Source organism: Tasmannia lanceolata, unplaced genomic scaffold (genome assembly GCF_043159265.1).
Source record: "Tasmannia lanceolata isolate RefF3 unplaced genomic scaffold, GAP_Taslan_0.1 ptg000016l, whole genome shotgun sequence".
NCBI classification, from domain to species: domain Eukaryota; kingdom Viridiplantae; phylum Streptophyta; class Magnoliopsida; order Canellales; family Winteraceae; genus Tasmannia; species Tasmannia lanceolata.
The window spans coordinates 19,669,460-19,689,287 of NW_027518693.1; the positions used below are offsets into that span (position 1 = coordinate 19,669,460).

Sequence of the window (19,828 nt, forward strand, 5' to 3'; positions counted from 1 at the left end):
ATACTTTAGAGGCATGGCCTATCTATGTTGGGATGATATAAATGAACAGTTCGATAAACCCAACCCTAACCTCAACCCGAGATAGCATTTCCTCAACCCTAACCCAACCCAATCCGAGCTTTAGGTTAAGGATGGTCAACCCTAACCCAACCCGCCTCTAAATCTCTCAATCCTAATATAACCCACTAACCCAAAAATCAGGTCAAGTTGGGTTCATGTTCACCTAGAACCAAAACAGAAAAATACAAGAGAAAATATAACCCAAAGAAAATCATGATAAAATTAGAGGACGGAGGTCAATTTCCATTCGGATCGGGTTGCCTCGACCCTAATCCAACCCGAAATTGGCCAACCCAACCAGAGGAAATGCCAACCCAATCTGAGCCAAAATCGGGTTGAACCGGGTTTGGGTTGAGCCCGACCCAAGTTGCACCCCTACTCCCCTCCAGGTAATTGACCCACATCCATGGTTTTAAAGTTCGACTGAAATCCGAAATTTCGGGTTTCGGTCGGGGGACTGACACCGAAATGTCACATACCCAAAATGGTATTTTATTTTGTCCGAAATTCCAAAATTTCACCAAAAACCTGTTTTTTTTTTAATTAATTTAATATTTTACCGAAATTTTGACCGAAATTTCTGAAATTTCGGCCGTACCGATTAGAATAGTGTTTTTATTGTTTCCCGGATTTCGGTCTAAATTTCGATTTCGGTGGGTCCGAAACCGGTACCGAAACCGAAAGTTAAAGCCATGCCCACATCACGTGACACTCACGTGAAAACGGAAAGAGAGGTCCTGTCCACTTCCCCAGCCCAAAAAACCCCTTTCAAAACCCCTCCACAGGCCCAAAAACCCCTTTCAAACCCCTCTCTCTCTCTCTCTCTCATCATGGTCTTTTTCGACCTCAACATCCCCTTCCTACAAGAAGCAAATCACCCCCATGGATCTTCCAAGGACACCCCCAAAAACACCAGACTGAAACTGGTAGTCAAGGCCATGGAATTAGGTTATTCCGGAATCGCATACAACCGTTCGATCAAAGGCGTAATGTCCGATTCCGATCGATGCACCATCTCTCTCTTCCCTCTCTCTTCTCTCATCAAACTCGCTCCCACTCTCTCCTCCACCGTCCGATTCCACAGAGACCTTCTTGGGGTCCCACCCAATTCCCCTTTCCGTCAATACACTCGCCTCACCGTAGCCGTTGATTCATCCGTCCACGCTTCCGCCCTAAATTCAGGCAATCCCATTCTCAAAACTTACGATTTGGTCGCCGTCCGACCCTTAAATCAGATTGCATTTGATCAGGCCTGCAAGGTTTCCGAGGTATGATTTTGTTTCTGGCTACTGAATTGGCACTACCAGTTTTGATAATTGCACAAATTCATCTTGTCTTTTATTATTTAAAAGGTTGTCAATGGTTATTACAGTTCCCAAAAAGCTCTCAGAAGCCGATTAGAAAATAAAAGACAAGCGGAGTTTGTGCAATTATCAAAATATGGTAGGGCCAGTATCAGTAGCCTTGTTTTTTTTTTCCTCCGAAAAGCGATATTTATATTGTTGGAAATTTATGGAGATAGAAATAAGGAATTGTGTATAAAGAAATAATCAGTTACCCCATTTGTGATTCATTATGATTCATAAATTTTAGAATATGTGCACTGTGGAATGTGCTTTTTTGTATGATTTTGTTTAGGTTTGGTGCATAGGGTTCTTAATTTTGTGGGTTCTTCATTGTTTTTGCATTAGCATGGGTACTGAATCATCCCAATTGTGTAGTATCTGATTTGGAATTGGCGAAACAGAAGAAGTTGATTAGTAGCTATAGTGAGCAGTAGAGGTATTGAGCAGAATGTTGGACAAAGGAAGGTCTCGGAGGCTGACAGAGGGATTTAGAATGGGATCCCAAAACCTAGAGGTCTATGATCTTCATTTTGCAGATGATACTTTGGTTTTTAGCTCACCGAAAATGGATAAGGTTCTTAATTTGAAGGTTATCCTGAGATGCTATGAGGTAGTAACTAGTCCGTGATTGAACTTTAGCAAATCAAGGATCTCGGGTATCCATATGGGCTCAGAAAAGTTGGATGGACTAGCCGGCTTGTTGGGATTCAAGGTGATAATTTCCCAACTTCTTACATAGGTTTACCCTTAGGAGATGGAAGGACAAGGAGGAGGGAGTGAGACCTAATAGTCGAAAGGGTGGAAAAGAGGCTTGCTACATAGAAGCGAAACTTGGTTTCTCTAGGAGGGAGGATAACTCTCATCAAGGCAATTTTGGCAAACATTCCAATTTATTGCTTATCTGTATTCAAATGGCCCTTGAGTGTGATGAACACATAGAACAAATACAGAAGAGGTTCCTTTGGGGGATCAGACAAGAAGTGAAATTTGCATTTAGTAAGTTGGAACTTGAGAGGAGGTATGTAAACCATATCAAGTGCGTGGGCCTGGAATCAAAAAGCTAAAAGCAGTTAATAGTCCTCTCTTGGGAAAATGGCTATGACGATTTGTAGAAGAGATGCATCACCTTTGGGCTCAGTTCATTTAAGCGTAAGTATGGATCCCTCCCAGGACATTGGACATCAGATGATAAATTCAGACACGGGGATTGACGGTGTGGTGTGAGATCTCGAGGTAGAAAGATAAATTTAATGAAGGGATCAGATATAAGCTCTATTCAGGAGAGAGAATCCAGTTCTGGCACGGCATGACAAGTGGTGTGGTGAGGTACCATTGAAGATAGTATTCCCTGGTCTATTTTCTGTAGTGGCGAATAGGGAAGCTTGGGTGAATGAGTGCTTTGAATGGGGGAGAGCATAGTCTTCTGGAAAGTTGAGTTTAGGAGAAACTTCTTTGACATGGAGTTAGATTGAGTTGCAAACCTCATTTAGTTGCTGGAATCTCAGTATATTAGAAGGTCAGGCGAGGATAAGAGGGTTTGGATTTGGAGCTTTACCAGGGTATTATGCCTCAAATCATTCTATCGACAAATTGCCTTTGGTCCTACAGCCTCACCCTAGCCCAAGTGCGGGATATTCCAGCCCCGCCTCGGGTGAACGCTCTTGAATTGGCAACCTTCTTTCATACGGCTAGTAGGATCAATTTTTATAAGGTCTTCTGATCTTCTTTTCTGACTTTACGTATGGTAGGTCCCGTCCGTTTGTTGAAGTGAGACAAGTCTTCCACTCTTACTCACTGAGGCAAGGTGGGAACACTTTGTGGGCTTTCTCCGTCTCAATTGGCATTGTGGACTCCAATGAAGCAGAGGTGAGGGCAGTGCTTCAGGGATTAAGATTGATCAATTTTAATCTCATGGATCAAGTAGTAGTTGAAGGGGATTCCCTTAATGTCATAAAATGGTTTAAGGGGAGTCACCCTGTTCCTTGGAGATTCGCCCTTGGTTCGACCAAATTCAAGACCGAGTTGAAGGTTTAATTCAAGACCGAGTTGATTCAACCATTTTGAAAATACTATATGAGGCCCATGTATGATGGAAACCCTAGAGGAGGGGGGTGAATTGGGTTTTAGAAAATTTTGCCCTTTTTAAGAATTAATGCCAAATTTAAAACCAAATAACAATTCCCAATTAAAAAAAGAGAGATAAAAATCAAGATGCACAAGTAAAGATAAAGAGCAAGTGAGAGAAAAGAGTGCACCAAGGAATTTTATAGTGGTTCAGTCCAGACGTGGACCTACATCCACTCCATTTGATGGCTTTCACTAAAAACGGTACCGTTACAATCCGATCTTCATAACTTTGGTGAAGATCCCACCACGGAGATAGCTTTGCGTCTCCGAACACTCGCCAAATACAAAGTAAAAGAAAATGAAAAATACAATGGCCTCTCACTAGGCAAATTGCTCACTAAGCCCACTACAAGATTTCACTCAAAAGGATTCTCTAAGTACTCCTTCTTTAAGTTAATTAGATAGGGGCCATCATGGATGACCCTAATGGCTCAACTTTTACTTATAAGTGATATTATTTAAAGGCATCAATTCGTGGGGTTGGGGATTAAACCCACATGAAATTTTCTTCTTTCTCTTCTATCTCTTCCTTCTTCCTTGACTTCTTCTATTTCTCTTACATGTAGAAGATGATGATGGCTTCTTCACTTTGACCTGTATGTTGCTAACAAAAGAGAACAAAAGAAATGTATCTAATGACACATTGATATTCAAATTCATACCCTTCTTATTACCAAGGTTTCTCTATCTGGAATCAAGTTCAAATTGTAGTTACGGCTTTTTCATGATTTCTTTTGAAGGATGTTCCTTGCCCTTGCTCCTAATAAATTCATTTGCTATTCACATTGAGTTTGCAACAAGACAAAGTTCAATTGTTTTTTACTTTTTGAAAATGAAAAATATAGAAAATTCAATTGTTTTTATTTTGTTTTATTTTTAAGAAAATTGCAACACGGTAGATATATTTTGAAGCATAAGGCTTCTTTGGTAACTTTTTCTCAGCTAGAAATATTTTCCTTGTGCAGGTAGACTTAATTTCAATAGATTTCTCCCAGAAATTGCCTTTTCGTCTAAAGCTTCCCATGGTCAAAGCTGCGATTGAGGTTTCTTTGACATCTATGCATATCCTTTTCTATATTTCTCAAGGCTTACAATATATCTGAAGTTTTGCTCAAATGTGGATATTACAAACTTGCAAGTTAGGATAGATTCCGAGTGTTCTCATTTGCACTTCAACATTACTTGTGTGCAGAGAGGGATATATTTTGAGATCACATACTCTCATCTACTTTCTGATGTTCACGCAAGGAGGCAAATGCTTCCAGGTGCCAAGGTGAGAACTCTTTTATCATAAGTACTAGAATTGTATCACCCACCAAAAGAAGATAATATAATCGCGACCTAGATGAGGTTTGTAAGTTGCAACAAGTTCTATTGTGTTTTATAAAAGTGATATATCTAATGATAGTTTTTGAAAGACATACATTTTACCGTCACATAGGAACTTCTATTATGATCTTCTTTATTCTCTTAAAAGAAGGTGAATCCCTTAGTCTTTTTTGTTAAAAAAAATATTAGATATCCATATTAGTATAGCAACATGAGGATTGGTCTATTTAATGTGAAGATTATCTTCTGAACCTAATTCATTTGTCTATTTAATGTGAGATTATCTTCTGAACATAATTCAATACTTATTTCTCTACATGTAAAACAAAAAATCCGCCAATTACTGAGAACATCATTGATGAAGTTTGGACTATTCTTACACTGTTACTGCATATGCATTCTCAGCATAGTTACTAGGAAACCCCCGTCCCTTTGTAAATACCTAATATATACTTGTATACGTAACTACTATTGCAATTGTTGTAAAATGAAACGATTTTGGCATCTGTTTCTTGCATCATTACGTATTCTGGAAACTATGCTTCACAAGTGTGAAGGCATGTGACATGGATCAAACCCCTAATATTTTAGCATTGGAGGGTAACCAAATTGATGCAAGTAGCATCAACAGTGGAAAACTTGCTATAAAATTGAACCATCACACAACCAAAACAGGTCTTCCATATTCAACTAACATGATCCTTAGGAACTGGCAAGTGGCTCTGAAAGGAAAACATCATCCAATGCTACTCCGCAATGGGAACTGCCACTGGAGGGGTGGTTTAAGTTGAACTTTGATGGACGTTCTTTTGGGAATCCTGGTAGGGAGGGATTTGGGGGTGTTGTTCGTAATGTGGAGGGTGGAATTGTAATGACCTATGCGGGTCTGGCTGGTATCTGTGACACGAATGAAGCTGTGGCGAAGGACCTATTATTCGGGCTAAAATGGTTCCAATTAAACAATCTCGGGCCTCTTATCGTCGAAGGGGATTCGTCAAACGCAATCGCATGGACTGCCAATCGTTCCTCCGGACCGTGGCGCTTTCACGACACTATTGATGCTATCCGGGACCTGGTTTCTCTAATTCATCCTCAGATATGCCATAGGTGCAGATCTGCGAATTCTATGGCCAATGGTTTGGCCAAGGAGGTTGTGGATTTGCCTCTTCCTCGGGTTATCACGTCGGATCTAGTCGATCAGGCTAATACCTGAATCTGGAATTTTCTCTTTTTTTTAGTGATTGTGACCGATGTAAGTGGCTGTGCCCTGTTTATGGAACCCTGCTTTTTCTAGGATGACTCCTTGTCCCCCTCTGTAATCTCGTTGGTTCATTAATAAATCTGTCACCTTTCAAAAAAAAAGAAAGATTGAACCATCACACAACCAACTGATAGATCTTCACAAACACATGATCAAAGTAGGTTAAAACACAAAATCCAAAAGGAAAAATTCATAATTATTCATTAACCGCATACCCCATTTTGTTTCCTGATGCACCTTTGTTTTCTTTATATCCTTGTGTCAAATCTCATCACTGCCAAACTTGATCCACGTTCTCTAAATGTGATTTCTTATGATATTCTCGTATCCAAAAGGGTTGTAGATGCTAATGCTACAGTCCTCTCCTAAGATATCAGTTTGTGCGTCATGATATTTCTTTCTTGGAGCATATACTATAACTTGATCCACGTTCTCTAAATGTGTTTTCTTAAGATATTCTCATATCCAAAAGGGTTGTAGATGGTATATTCCTCTCCTTAGATATCAGTTTGTGCGTCATGATATTACTTTCTTGGGGCACACATCATATTTTTCGTCTTCGAGCCAGTCAACTCATGTTGTGGAACCTATGTCTACCCCCTTCTAGTTCCAGTTACACTTGTGCAAGGTTATAATAATACTGGTTCTCAAGAAACTAGCTAGGCACCTTCTTTAGAAGAATAATATGGCATTATTGGTCAACCACTTTAGTGTTTAAGTGTTTTTTTTATGTTATATATGCATGGGGCTCATCATTAGTGAATGTACTAATGACATACTTGTAATTAGTTAGAATTCACTAATATACACACAAATATATATATATATATATATATATATATATATATATATATATATATATATAGAGAGAGAGAGAGAGAGAGAGAGAGAGAGAGAGAGAGAGAGAGAGAGAGAGAGAGAGAGAGGTTGCTGCTAACGTTAGCATGTAACATTTACCTTTTTTCCTTTTCTTTTCTAGGACTATCTCAGCGCCTTTCCTAAAAAAATCCTGGCTAGTTCTCAAAAAAGAAAAAGAAAAAAAAAATCAAATGAAAAATTTGTATGGAATTGTGGAAGCGAAGCACCTCAAGACCTTTTCTTTATTTCCTGATTGTTTTTTATACTTTTATTCCAGTCTGTCATGTACCTGGTGAAATGTTTACAGTTACTGATTTTCTCCCAAATTTTAAATAACATTGCTGAAGATTCGCACAGGGTTCTCAAATCTGCATTTCTGTATATGTAATATATGGAAGTTTATCTCAACTTGGATGAATTTAAATTCAGATTGCTTGCCTTATGTCTCACAGAAATACTTTTGTCTTTTTTACTTGAGCTATTTGTTTCTTTATACACATATTCATATCTGATATGCTAGTCATTTCAATCAACAACTGGCTTCGTAAGCTAAGGAGCATACTTGCTTGAATTTCCAGTTACTGGTGGATTGGACACGGGGGAAAAACCTCATTTTCTCAAGTGCTGCCCCTACTGCAAATGAACTTAGAGGGCCATATGATGCTGCAAATTTGTCATCTTTGTTTGGGCTCTCTACGGAGCGAGCTAAAGCCGCCATTTCCAGGAACTGCAGGTCTAGCAGCTTGCAGAACACTTATATTACTTTTAAGATAACGAGGTGGTGATAAATCCATGTAAATTATGATTCGTAATATTTTGTTTCAATGTCATGCAGATCTCTAATAGCTAATGCTCTAAGGAAAAAGCAGTTTTACAAGGAGGCCATTAGGGTTGAAAGAATTTCAAATGACAAACTATTGGATTCTAAGGGGGCTTGGTTTGGCGATTGGCATAGCTGGGATCCCATCTCTAGTGGTGAAGGTGATCTGACATTGGATGATATTGCAAGTTCTTTCTTTGCTGCTGGTAAATTACCCAAAAATTCGAATAAGGTTGAGGTAGACCAAACGCCATTAAATGATCGGAACTTTAGTAGTGGACCCAATATTCTGTCAATGGATACGACACCATTTTTCTTTGCTCCCCATAGACTTGTGATTCCTACTGCCACCAGTGAAACCCCCAAACAGTCCAATGGTCTCAGTGGATTTCCGGTTGCAGATGGGATGTCATTAGCTGGTACTCCGTTAGAAGATCGAACGGGACGTGAACCTGATCTGGTTTCACCAAATGATGCTAAAACATTTTTCTCTGATGCCAATGAGCTTGAGTCTAGAGTTTCCTGCATTGAAGTCCCTACTGATTCAAATGGACTTGATGGGACTCCTGGGATGCCGTTGGATGATACGCCAATCGAGCATCCCTCCTCTGTCGGTGAAGGTCACCTGGTTTTACTGGATGATACACTGACTCTTTCGGACTCTGCTAGGATGTCATTGCCTGGTCAACCATCAAATAATTGTTTCTCTAGCAGTGAAGGAAATCTGGTGTCATTGGACGAGACTGTGACACTTCTCTCTGTTGCCAAAGTACTTGGTCTTTCTGAAGCTTGCAATGATGATACTACGGGGCCAAATGGGCTTGATGTAGGTTTGGATGCATGTGATTTGCCAATGGAGGAAATTTTGGCGGAGAAAGAAGAACATGAACAAAGAGATGTAGCTTTGGCTGCTTGTGACGTGCCTTTGGAGGAAGACTTTGCAAAAAAAGAATTGTTGGCTCACAGCGATGTTGAGGTTCCATTTGCGGATGATACACCAATGAAGGCCTTTGGTCAAATCAAGGAGCAGGATCAAGATGAAATTTTTGTCGCAAATGATGTGCCACAAGAGGAGGCTTTGGTTGAAATGAAAGAGCCCAAGCAAGGAGAAGGTTGTGTTGCAACTAGTGGTCCTATCCTGCATAGGGCTAAGCCAGGTACCAAGTTAATTAGGAATAGTTAGAACTTAATTTTCTAGTCTTAAGTGGGGCTTCTTTAAAAGTTGGTTTTATCTGGCTTTTCAATTTCTGAAATCTGGCTTTTATTTTGAGATCAATAAGGTGCGTGGAATAGCACTGACCTGTTTCCTTTCTTTATGTTTTGAGAAAGGCTGTTTGTTTCCTGAAACTTAATCTACCAATCACTGTAAGCAAGAAAAAGAACAAATCATAAAGATCTTTTAGATTTGCTTTAGTAAAATCATGTTGTACTTTTACCATTCAAAATAAATAAATCATGTTGTACTTTTATTTGTTTTCTATTGCGAGATGATGCTTTCTTGACGTATTAAAAAAAAGGGAAAAAACACTGTTGATATTGAATGCTCTTATCTCAGCTTGTGGCGCCCATGGGTTTCCTCATTTAGATTTGCTTTGAATGCTTTTATAGTTGACCTTTAAGATTCAATAGAAAGCTGGTATAAAATTTATTTGTTGGTTTTGCGTACAGCATCTATTTTCATACCTTCTATTGTTTACCTCAATCTGTTCAAGGAATCTATGATTTCATTTGGAAGGCATCTTTTGCATGTTCTTACACAATATTATTGTTGAATGTTTCCAATGCTCCCAGCTCATCTTTTTCTTAAAGTTGGTTCGGTCTTGACACCTTTTGACTATAGACGGTTGAATCAGAGTGAAGTAAGCAATCGGGGCATGTTTTTAATGTATAATGCAATAGACTAAGGCTTTCAGGAACACGATTTTGGGTGCTCTCAAGCAGTGAGTCTGCATACAAGTGGGGTGCAGGCAACCTGAACCAACCCATAGAAGGATTCGACTATGGATGGACCATTGCTCAAAATTTGCACCTATCAGATGATACCACCATTTCATCAGTGGCTTGCAATTCAACATGTAAACATCTATTGGTCGGACGATTATGAATTATGATCATTTGACGAGTTCAATTTTTTGGCTATGGAAAGTGTGGTAGGCCCCACAATTTGGATTTGAATTTTGAACCAATACATCTACATATGCCACATGCATAGTAGGCTGCACAGCAGCACCTTTAGTGTGCACCCATGACAATATGTGACCGAGTCTTATATCTTGTCCCCAATAGTCCCCAATGCATACACCCATGACAATATGTGACCGACTCTTATATCATGTCCCCAATACATACATCCACAGCAGCACCTTTAGTGTGCACCCATGACAATATGCGAGTGAGTCTTATACAATAGCACCTCTAAAAACAGATCCTTTTAGAAGAGATATCCTGTAGAATCCAATGCAATTGCTTCCACATTACTTCTGATATAGAAAACTGACAGCCTCTCAAATTTCATAATTGATGCTAAATTACGAAAAATTATTATTTTCAAGAGGGAAATCTCCGAGTCAATATTTTAATGCAAAACTCGAAAAAATGATAAATTTCTGTCCCGAATTTTCAACATCATCCAAAGTAGGCATAAGTGTTTTTTTTTTCCTCATTAGCCTTTTTTTCCTTGCTTTACCTCACGTCCTGGACTTGGCCTTTCAGAGGTACCTCATGGTGGCTCAGCTACGAGCTACCATCCTAGATGTCATCTACAATCTTTAGGACACCAAGAAGCAACGCCAATTTGTTGTTGGTGGTCAAATCTGTCTCTGATGGATCTCCCTCTTCTGCATTACCTTCCTCAATAGTGGTCCACCAAAGTTGCCAGCTCTCATCAGCCATCTTTCTCAACAACAGGTTTATATCTCTGTTATCGCTAAGAACAAAATTACAGTTTGATCAATGGGCATCATGTCCTCTACCCTCTCCGGCTTAGCCTTGTGTGTTTTCTTAAGGACGAATCAGACCCAAATGTCTTCTTTATACTTTTCATTTCATATCATGTTTCTGTACGCATTGTTTTTTTTCCTAATGATATTTTAATTTAGGCATGTGGATTGTCATAGGGCATCAAAACTTCTATTCTGATAACCTCTCAAAACTGATACAAAATGGGGTCCAACAATGATGCTATTAGTTTTTGAAAGTTATGATTGTATATATGATGCGCCAGGCAAAACTTTGAGAAAAATCAGAAGTAGGTGAAAATTTAATTAATTTAGTTCATAATATATGGCATTTCATTATCTAATATCAAATTTCTTTGAAGTCATTCCATCTTCAATCACACATAATACTCAGTACCCATTAATGTAATACCGTAAATATTTTATGGCACATTATATGATCTTCTTCTTCTATCTTAAATGATGACACATGCCTATTTTTTCTCTCACCCATGGACATCTTTAGCTTGAAAAATACGTATTGCCTGTGAATGAATTAAAAGTCGTTCTCTGCCATGCTTTTAGTGCTTGCTTACATTCTTCTTTGGTTCTGTGCTCTGCAGGGAAAGCCGCACATAAGCGAAGGTTGCCTCATCAGGCTTTTCCATTTCCATTTAAGGGTTTGTTCAACCCCGTACTTCTCAATAAGAAACCACGGCGATCAAAAAGATAAGTTGAAAGACCATTGTGTAGGTATTAAGTCCTATTTATTTTGATCGGCAGAAATTATATTACTAATTGAGAGAGGATTTCCTTAGTCAACTTGTTTTACTTGTAATCTACCTCTTTCAGACAAAGCTGTGGTCTACCATAGCTTGAAGAATTTTGCAGAGAATATGGTTTGTTCTTCAACAGAATGTAATTATTTTCCATCAGCCTTAACCTCAGCTTGTTTTGATTGTAATCTACGTCAGACAAAGCATTGATCTACCAGAGCTTGCTTGAATAATTTTTCCTAGTATGGTTTGTTCTTCCAACACAGTGTAATTAATTTCCATCAGCCTTAAACCAAGATTACCTGTCAAATGCATAAACAAATAATTAACCTTATGTAGACTGTGGAACAAGCTGAAATCTAAATCCTTGCTCTATCATCTTTGAAGTATGACATTCTCACTTGTTTTTTTTTTGGTCTCATTAGAACTGAAGATAAATATTCAGGGAATGACAGCGCCACAGTTCTCCCAAAGTGAAAGTTTGACATGGTGAATAGTATAGCCGTCAAATCAAGATCGGATGGTAATGGAAAATGGGCCCCATTTGTTTTGAAATTTCAAGTGGTTGTTATCAATTTGCTCCTGCTGTTTCACACTAGATTATTTCCTTTATTTGTGTATTTAAGGCTGATATTCCCCACTCCCTTGTTTCAATAATGACACTCACAGTAATCTCGTTTAGCTCTTTGAATTACCCAAATTCTAACTACAGTCAATCAAGAAAGTGTGAAACGAAGAGAGTGCCAGTATCAAGACAAGGGAATGCAGATATCATTTCCTTTTCCTTTTCCTTTTCCTTTTATCAGCTTAAACCCAAATGGGCTTCTGAGGTCTTTTTCCATGGATCACTGTAACTCATTTTTGTAGGAGTTCTGCTGATGCATCTCTATTTTCTCTTTAAAGGTTTGTCAGCCGTTGATCGGACAACTTGGACTGTCCGATTGGTATCTGATGAATGGTTCAGATCACATTACAATTTTATGGGCCCCATTTTTCATTACATCATCAGTTCATCACAAAACAAAACAAAAAGGAGTCATCACAGTTTGATTTGAATTTATCTAACAATCTTGAAATTTCGGATTGGATTTCAGTGATCAATCAGATTAATTAAACAAAATACACGGTACGGTATGCGTCATCGGAGATTTGAAATTATAAAGAATTACAACATTTTAATCTGTATTTCTTTGCAATTTTCAACCAATAAAAAGTTTTTTTTTCCCGATTCTCTAAATCAATTAGCGAAACACCGAAGTTAATTATAGGAGGGCGCTTAAAAAACGCTAAAAATCATTTACTTTGTCTTCTAAACATGTAATTGTTCCTGTTCATAGATCATGCGAATGTAGCTACACGTGTGGATGTGTGGCGGCACAATTCGTGTAGAAGTTGGTAGGTTTGCATTGGCGCCGCAAATAAATAATTTTTTTTTAGAAATTTTCAATTTAATACAAGGTTCAGAGAGTTACTTTCACTCATGTGTTTTAATCATAACATCAAGCTCTCCCATAAACCAGAGGGTTAATAAAAAATCAGCTTCCAAAGTCATGATCTGTCTCAACACCTCATGTGGACTCTTTGAATTCTCCCCCCACTTGATTACCTTTTAATCTAAAGCTAAGCTCTTTAGAGTACCTAAAAATCCCCGTAACCACAAAAGGCTCTAATCATACAATTGAAAATTTCTTCTTTCTTTCGTAAACTAATCGCCTATTGTCGCCTCACAAACCTCTTTTCGGTCATAGAATTCTCTATTTATTAGTAAATGTTAAGCCATTTTCTAATCTCCTGTCACGCTAACACCTGAAATTTATAATAAAATAAAAATTGCAATTATCAACTTAATCATCACACTATAAGTGCTTGTGCTTGTGCTTGTCTACCTAATGAACCCTATATAAAATGTAATAAAAAAATCATGTATAATTAGGGATTTTCTAGCGTCCAACGCAGAAGGCATTCCGTGGGGCGTCTGCTGAATCTGAGCCTATGTGGCTGCTCTCTCATTTAACAGACACTCTGCGAAATGCCTTCTGCGATGGACGCTCGCAATTCCCATATAATTAATATGAAATTCTGTTTTATTTGTGTAATTATCTGTTTTAATGGTATTGAATGAAGTGGGGTACTCCATCACATGCCTCTAAGAGTATACACAGCTATTTTCCCACCTCTAGGGAGCTTCTAGGTCAGTGTTCAAGAGCCTAGCCTTTAAGTAAAGTCAGATTCTATATATGTTTTATACTAATCTCTGTTGTTTTATCTCTCATTAAATAATGAGTAAAATAGACTGTTCTATTATAAGGTTTCTTTGATTAATGACTAATATAAATGGAGCATCCCAAGGCCACTACTTTTGGAGGTTTTTTTCCACATACTAAAACAAGCTATACTTGTAGCTGCCTTGCCCTTTATCCTGCATGCGGAAAAGGGTCATGACATACACTAGTGGACGGCTGAGAACTTTTTTAATTTAACACAAATTTTCTTGTCATCTCTAAGAGCACTAAATGCTTCTTACACTTCGAAGCTTCCTGTGGCTACCATTAATATTTGTGTGCATATACACACAATATACACATATATGTATAGTTGGGGCTCTAATAATTAATATCACTGGCAGCCGCATTTTATATAAGGTGGTAGAGTATTAATTATTAGATTACTGCTGTCCATCCTCTTACCCCGACCCACTTAGCGCTTCACCCAACTCTTTGTCCTGGCCTTGCCCGCATTTCTAGTCCTCTAGGTTTTATACCTATCTATCGGGGAAGGGAAAACCCAGAGAGACCTCCCACTGCCACTGCTAGCTGGGAGTCTAGTACTATTATCTTCCCTGCATTTGTTATTGGTGTCACTACTGCTATTACATCAGAGTCCATGGCGGTTATGACAACAGCAATAAATTCTACTGAAGAGATACTGCTGAAGCTAGACTGACGAACATTTCTTATGTACCTTATACTACTTACGATATGTACTTCGAACAATATTATTATTCACTTGTTTGCAAGGTTTTAAATTTTGGTTTCAGAGGTGATCTCGGTCCTATCCGGAATTGAAATTTTAGCCGAAATCCAGAAGTTTCGGGTGCTCGAAATGTCGTTTTTGAGGCTGAAATATCAGTACTTTCGGCTGAAATTTTGTAAAGGACTGAAATTTGGTACGTTTCGGGAATTTCGGTTTCGGAACGTTTCAGTGTTGACCTCGGATTTCGGTCGAAATTTAAAACCCTACCTGTATGTACTTTGAACAATGCTCTTTAAGGCCCTAATTGGATGACAAGAAAAGTCTTTCTGACAATGTTTTTCTCTTTCCACATTTTAGAGGGAAATGATATGATTATGGTTAACTTAGTGGGATATTATTATAAATTAAAGGTCTATCTAAGTGAAAATTGAATTGGGTTGGTTCAAGTTCATTGTTTTTCCTTTGTAAAAAAAAGTATACTTCTGGATATTTTTCCTTTCCATAAAAAGATCCAATCCGAATAGGGCCTAAGAAGGTGCTCTCTTATCTTATATCGCTAGTTTTTTCCATTAAGTATTAGAAATAAGAGAGTATAAATTATCAGCATAGGAACGATGCTGGCTCCTCGGCCGAGAAACAAGATATAAAAGATTATAAATTTACGGAGGAGCACTAATTATTAGTCTCAAATGTACATGAGAAATTATATTAGAAGCTCTCATCCGGTATGGAACACCCAATTTGATAATTGACTATGGGCAAATCCCATCACCTGCTGACGAAACAAACCCTAAACTTGTAGGAGGTGGTGATATTCAATGGGTTCAACTTTTCATCATCACTGTCCGATCTTGGTTGGAAGATGATAGGATCAACCATAGCCAGTTTTTCGCTTTGAGCGAACACTATTACACTTCAACATGTTTTTTTCACACCCTGTTAAAATAACAAATCTCACCCCTCACCTTGTTTGTTTATTTTTCATTTTTTTTTTCTCAGGTGACTGGAGTCATCATCCCTACGAAAAATGGCCCACCTCAATTTGATGGCGATTATAATGGGCCGGGCCCTCAGGGTAATCACGCTGAATTTTACCTTATAATTAGGCTTGGGTCGATACTGTTCACACCAAAGGCCAACCTATGCCAGGCCATCAACACACCTCTCTTCAATCAACGAACAATCCCTTTTAATTCCCATGTATTAGACAGATCAAAGCTCCAATCTTCTTATCTGTACCACCCATCCAGTATGCCCCACCTTAGCCTACGGGCCCCAACATCGATCTAATCCAATGATCATAAGCATGCTCGCTTGTCTAATTGGCCATGTTTTTCAGCTATTTACAGCCGATTTACGGCTAATCGTTTCTCTAACTATTTGCGCCTAATCATCTCTCTCACGCACGCGCGCACACACATCACTTAAAAGTGTATAAATTGGTATCTTTGGATGGACACCTAACTATGCAAGGGTCATCTTTGAGAAAAAGAGTCTATGAATGTGTCATTTCCAACAGGAAATTCAGGCCAAAGTTAGAAAGGGAAGATAACATGATTGTGGTTTGGAATGTTAGTAGGGTCATGAATCAAACCCAAAAGTTAACAGGGTTTTAAGAGATAGCATCTGATGGGCATTTTGGGGATAAAAAAATTTCGATCCAATGGTGCAGAGTAGCCTATGGTGAGGCCCAAGCCGAGTCATTTGCCGAGTGGAACAAAAAACAAAGAAAGATAGAAGAAAGGGGCGGTGGGAGGGTCCCAACTAAAGCTAACACCTCCTATTTACAACTACAAACAAACTCCAATCTTTAGACATGAACTGCATCATTAGATTTTGGTTAAGAAAGCAACAAAGCCTAAAAATTCTTACAATTAAACACCACATACAATGCTGAATTCCTTTTCCATGGTTTTGGGTTAAGGAATTAAATTCATGGAAAAGGCGTCGAGGAAATTATTCCACACATCTTCGTCCTCGTCCTCCTCGTCGATTGCCGTCTGGATCCACTGGCTCTGCAGATTATCCCCCGTCTCTTCGTTCCTCGCGAATCGCCCTCTCACTCGTGGCCTGCTATCCGCTAGCGTCTTCCTACATGCGTACTAAATTTGGAACAAAACAATCAAATTTTTATGATCACTTCTCTTCAAGAAATGAAAGCTAAAATAAGGCCATGTTTGGCAACTGTGAATTTTTTTTCCATGGAATATTAGCTTACCCAACGTCCTACGAATGAAAGCGGGAGAGAAAAGGTTGAAAAACAGAGGAAAAATAAAAAAGATTTATTTTCGCTAGTGAAGTTGGCACACCCATGTTTTAATAAATGCACTAAATCACCTTGTCTTTTCTTTTTAAATTGGCTTTTGAAAGCTTATGGGGAATTGTAATAACCTATGACAGCTTGATAAATAAAAACAAACATAGATGACTTAGTGAAACTAACAAAACTTGGTAGTGCTAATATCAGCAGCCTTTATTTTTTTTTCTTGGCTTTTAGCCACTTCCCACCCACTCATCACCCGTGTACTCTCGAGTCTCTTCTACAGTCACCACTTGATTATATTAATATTCCATGGAAATTTTTTTTCTTGGTTGCCAAACATGGACTAAAAGATCAACACAACTAACATACCTTGATCTTTTTATGAAAATTCCTCTGGTTTCTCTTGCTTCTGTACCTTTCAATCCTCTCTCTTCGCTCTTCAGCGGTGTAACGTCCGACTTTTGTTATGCCGTCCACGCCACAGTTTTCATGTCCCAGAGGACTTTCTGATCTATGGCTATGTTTGAGACTATTAGTTCTCTGATTAAAACAAAAAACCCAGTTAAAAATGTACTTAATTAAATAAAACTTATCAATAATTGGGAGTTTTTGTTAGTCTTAATGTGAAGTAAAACAAAAACCCAGTTAAAAAATGTACTTAATTTAACAAAATTCATCATAATTGGAAGATTTTATCAAGCAATTGTCTTAATGTGAATTAAAACAAAAAAAAACCCAGTTAAAAAACGTACTTCATTTAACAAAATTCATCAATAATTCGGAGATTTTGTTAAGAAATTGTCTCAACATGAAACCGAAGTAAAAAGGATTCGACTCGGGCGAGTTCTTTGTCGAGTCAGGAAGTTTTTAAACATTGCATAAATCCTACCTGCAAATCGCCCGTGCTCAAGACCCTTCGCATGGACCCAGCTTGCAAGTCTAAGATCCCGCGGGGTGAGAAGAGCGGCCGAGAATTATCCTTTTGGAGAGAGTGACTACTCGAACTCCTTTGAATTGCGATCGGACGGTGGAGATACGTCGGTAGAGATGACGGGAAGCCGAAATTGGAGTTTCCACCGTCGGATTTTAGTACGGCGAGAGCCTCGGCTATGGAGGCGAACCCATTGGCCGTGAATTGATCGGGGAGGGATGGCAATCGCAAGGTCGCCGGAGGGGTAGGTCCGGTGATCGGAAAGTCACCGGAGGGGGTGTAGTTTGGTGGGAAGAGGTCAATGTAGTCGTACATGGCTCGAGTGTTGGTAGCGTGTGGGTTATTTTAGTTGGAATTTTTTGTGAAGGGGGAGGGAGATGGAGTGGATGGTTTTATGAGCGGGCTTGCCTAGCTGGATGCTGACGTGGATGATGACGTTGAAATTCAGTTGATGACGTTTGATTTTTGACAGGTCGTTGACTGTCTGAGTGTAAAGTGGGAAAAGAGAGTGGCTGAGCCAAAGCTGAGTTGTGGAAAGCGAGTGGTGAAAATTCGGCTCATGATATCCACAGGCAGTCCTTTGTTTTGATAATGACACTATATACTTTCTTAACCGGATTTATAATTGACTATTGGGATCAAAGATGTGTTAAATTTCATCCATGGTAATCCAATGGGTAAATCTTTAAATATATGAGAAAACGGTATCTACACACAAGTGTAGATAAGTTATCTACACACTAGCTTAAAATACAGTGGAAGCCCAAATTGTTTGGGTGATCCATTCCAAACCATTCATTTGATTGGCCATCATATAGATAGGGAGTCCGCAAAAAATCAGCTCCATAGGATCATCTTAATCCTTTGAACCGTGGAGGCAAAAAATGGACATATTTGTGAAGGTTTATACACGTCCATTTTACCTCCACAAATCGTAGGGTTGGGATGATTCTATGGAGTTGATTTTTTGTGGACACCCTATCCATATGAGGGCCAATCAAATGAATGGTCTGGATCACCCAAAAAATATGCTCTCCACTGTATTTTAAGCTAGCGTGTAGATAACTTATCTACACTTGTGTGTAGAAACCGTTTTCTCTTAATAAATATTGATTTGCTTATGTTTCTAAGTTTATATCTGAATATGGAGATATTACAAACAAAAAATGGAGTTTTTATATGGTGGGGAAGGCCTTAGAAAAAAGGTTTCAAATTTCGGTTTCCGAATGCGTTTTGTTCCTCACCAAAATCGAAATTTCAGATGAAATCTAACGAAATCAAATAAAATAATATTTTAATATGGAGAGGTTACATACAAATAATGGAGTTTTTATATGGTGTAAGGCCTTACAAGCAAGGTTTCAAATTTCAGTTTTGGAATGCGTTTTGTTCATCACCGAAACCGAAATTTCAGACGAAATCTAACGTAATCAAATAAAATAATATTTTAATATGGAGAGATTACTTATAGAAAATGGAGTTTTTATATGGTGTAAGGCCTTACAAACAAGGTTTCAAATTTTGGTTTCGGAATGCATTTCTTTCCTCACCGAAACCGAAATTTCAGATGAAATCTAATGAAATCAAATGATAAATAATTTATCTCGTATAAAATTTCGAATGAAATTACCTAAATTTCAGCCGAAATTACAGAAATTTCGGTAATTTCGGCTGAAGTTTGTGGAAAATATTAAATAAAGAATAAAATCCAGATTTATTTTGGAGATTTTTTTCAAAATTTTGTAACATTTTGAGCTTACCCAATTTCGTTTTCGGGGTCCTCGGCTTTCAGTCGAAATTTAAAACCTTGCTCACAACTATACAGCCGGGGATCCACCCTTGATATTTGATCCAACAGCAGCTCACTTTTTGAGAAACTGCCGTTGGAGATGGTACCTCCACCTTACAAAGGCCTTATTGTCGTAAGGCCTTGCACCATATAATTTCTCCAAAAAATGATACCGAAACCCTTGTTTTAGTAGTGACATTCCTCACTTTGTTTTACACCTACATATCTAGTTATTAAAGCATCTCAAAAATCTCAAAGTAATCTAAACAAATTTGGTTATGTTTCTAAGTCCATGTTTTAATTTGGAGAAGTTTTATACAAAAAATGGCCATAGTTAGCATAACTTCGTTTTAAACTGT

The 19,828-nt window shown here is 38.3% G+C and overlaps 2 protein-coding genes across 10 annotated transcripts; one reads left to right on the top strand and one right to left on the bottom strand.

Moving 5' to 3' along the window:
• The first annotated feature begins 854 nt into the window (after positions 1–854).
• LOC143848160 (uncharacterized) lies at positions 855–12,199 on the top strand. Of its 9 annotated transcripts, none has more exons than XR_013235329.1 (8): positions 855–1,328; positions 4,499–4,576; positions 4,726–4,806; positions 7,560–7,714; positions 7,817–8,958; positions 11,361–11,490; positions 11,590–11,655; positions 11,939–12,199. XR_013235329.1 is itself a non-coding variant. In XM_077357017.1 (7 exons), the coding sequence occupies exons 1-6, from the start codon at positions 891–893 to the stop codon at positions 11,468–11,470; spliced, it is 2,004 nt and encodes a 667-aa protein (XP_077213132.1). In that variant the 5' UTR covers positions 855–890; the 3' UTR covers positions 11,471–11,490; positions 11,590–12,199. The 9 variants fall into 9 exon arrangements, 5 of the variants coding, with proteins under 5 accessions (XP_077213132.1, XP_077213134.1, XP_077213133.1 ...); XR_013235330.1 differs by having other exon boundaries at positions 11,361–11,486; XR_013235327.1 differs by having other exon boundaries at positions 11,361–11,755.
• Positions 12,200–16,295: 4,096 nt separating this feature from the next.
• On the bottom strand, positions 16,296–18,030 carry LOC143849038 (uncharacterized). The gene is made up of 3 exons (XM_077358089.1): positions 17,639–18,030; positions 17,119–17,289; positions 16,296–16,588 (listed from the first exon to the last, which is right to left on the bottom strand). The coding sequence occupies exons 1-3, from the start codon at positions 17,993–17,995 to the stop codon at positions 16,406–16,408; spliced, it is 711 nt and encodes a 236-aa protein (XP_077214204.1). The 5' UTR covers positions 17,996–18,030; the 3' UTR covers positions 16,296–16,405.
• Positions 18,031–19,828: the final 1,798 nt, after the last annotated feature.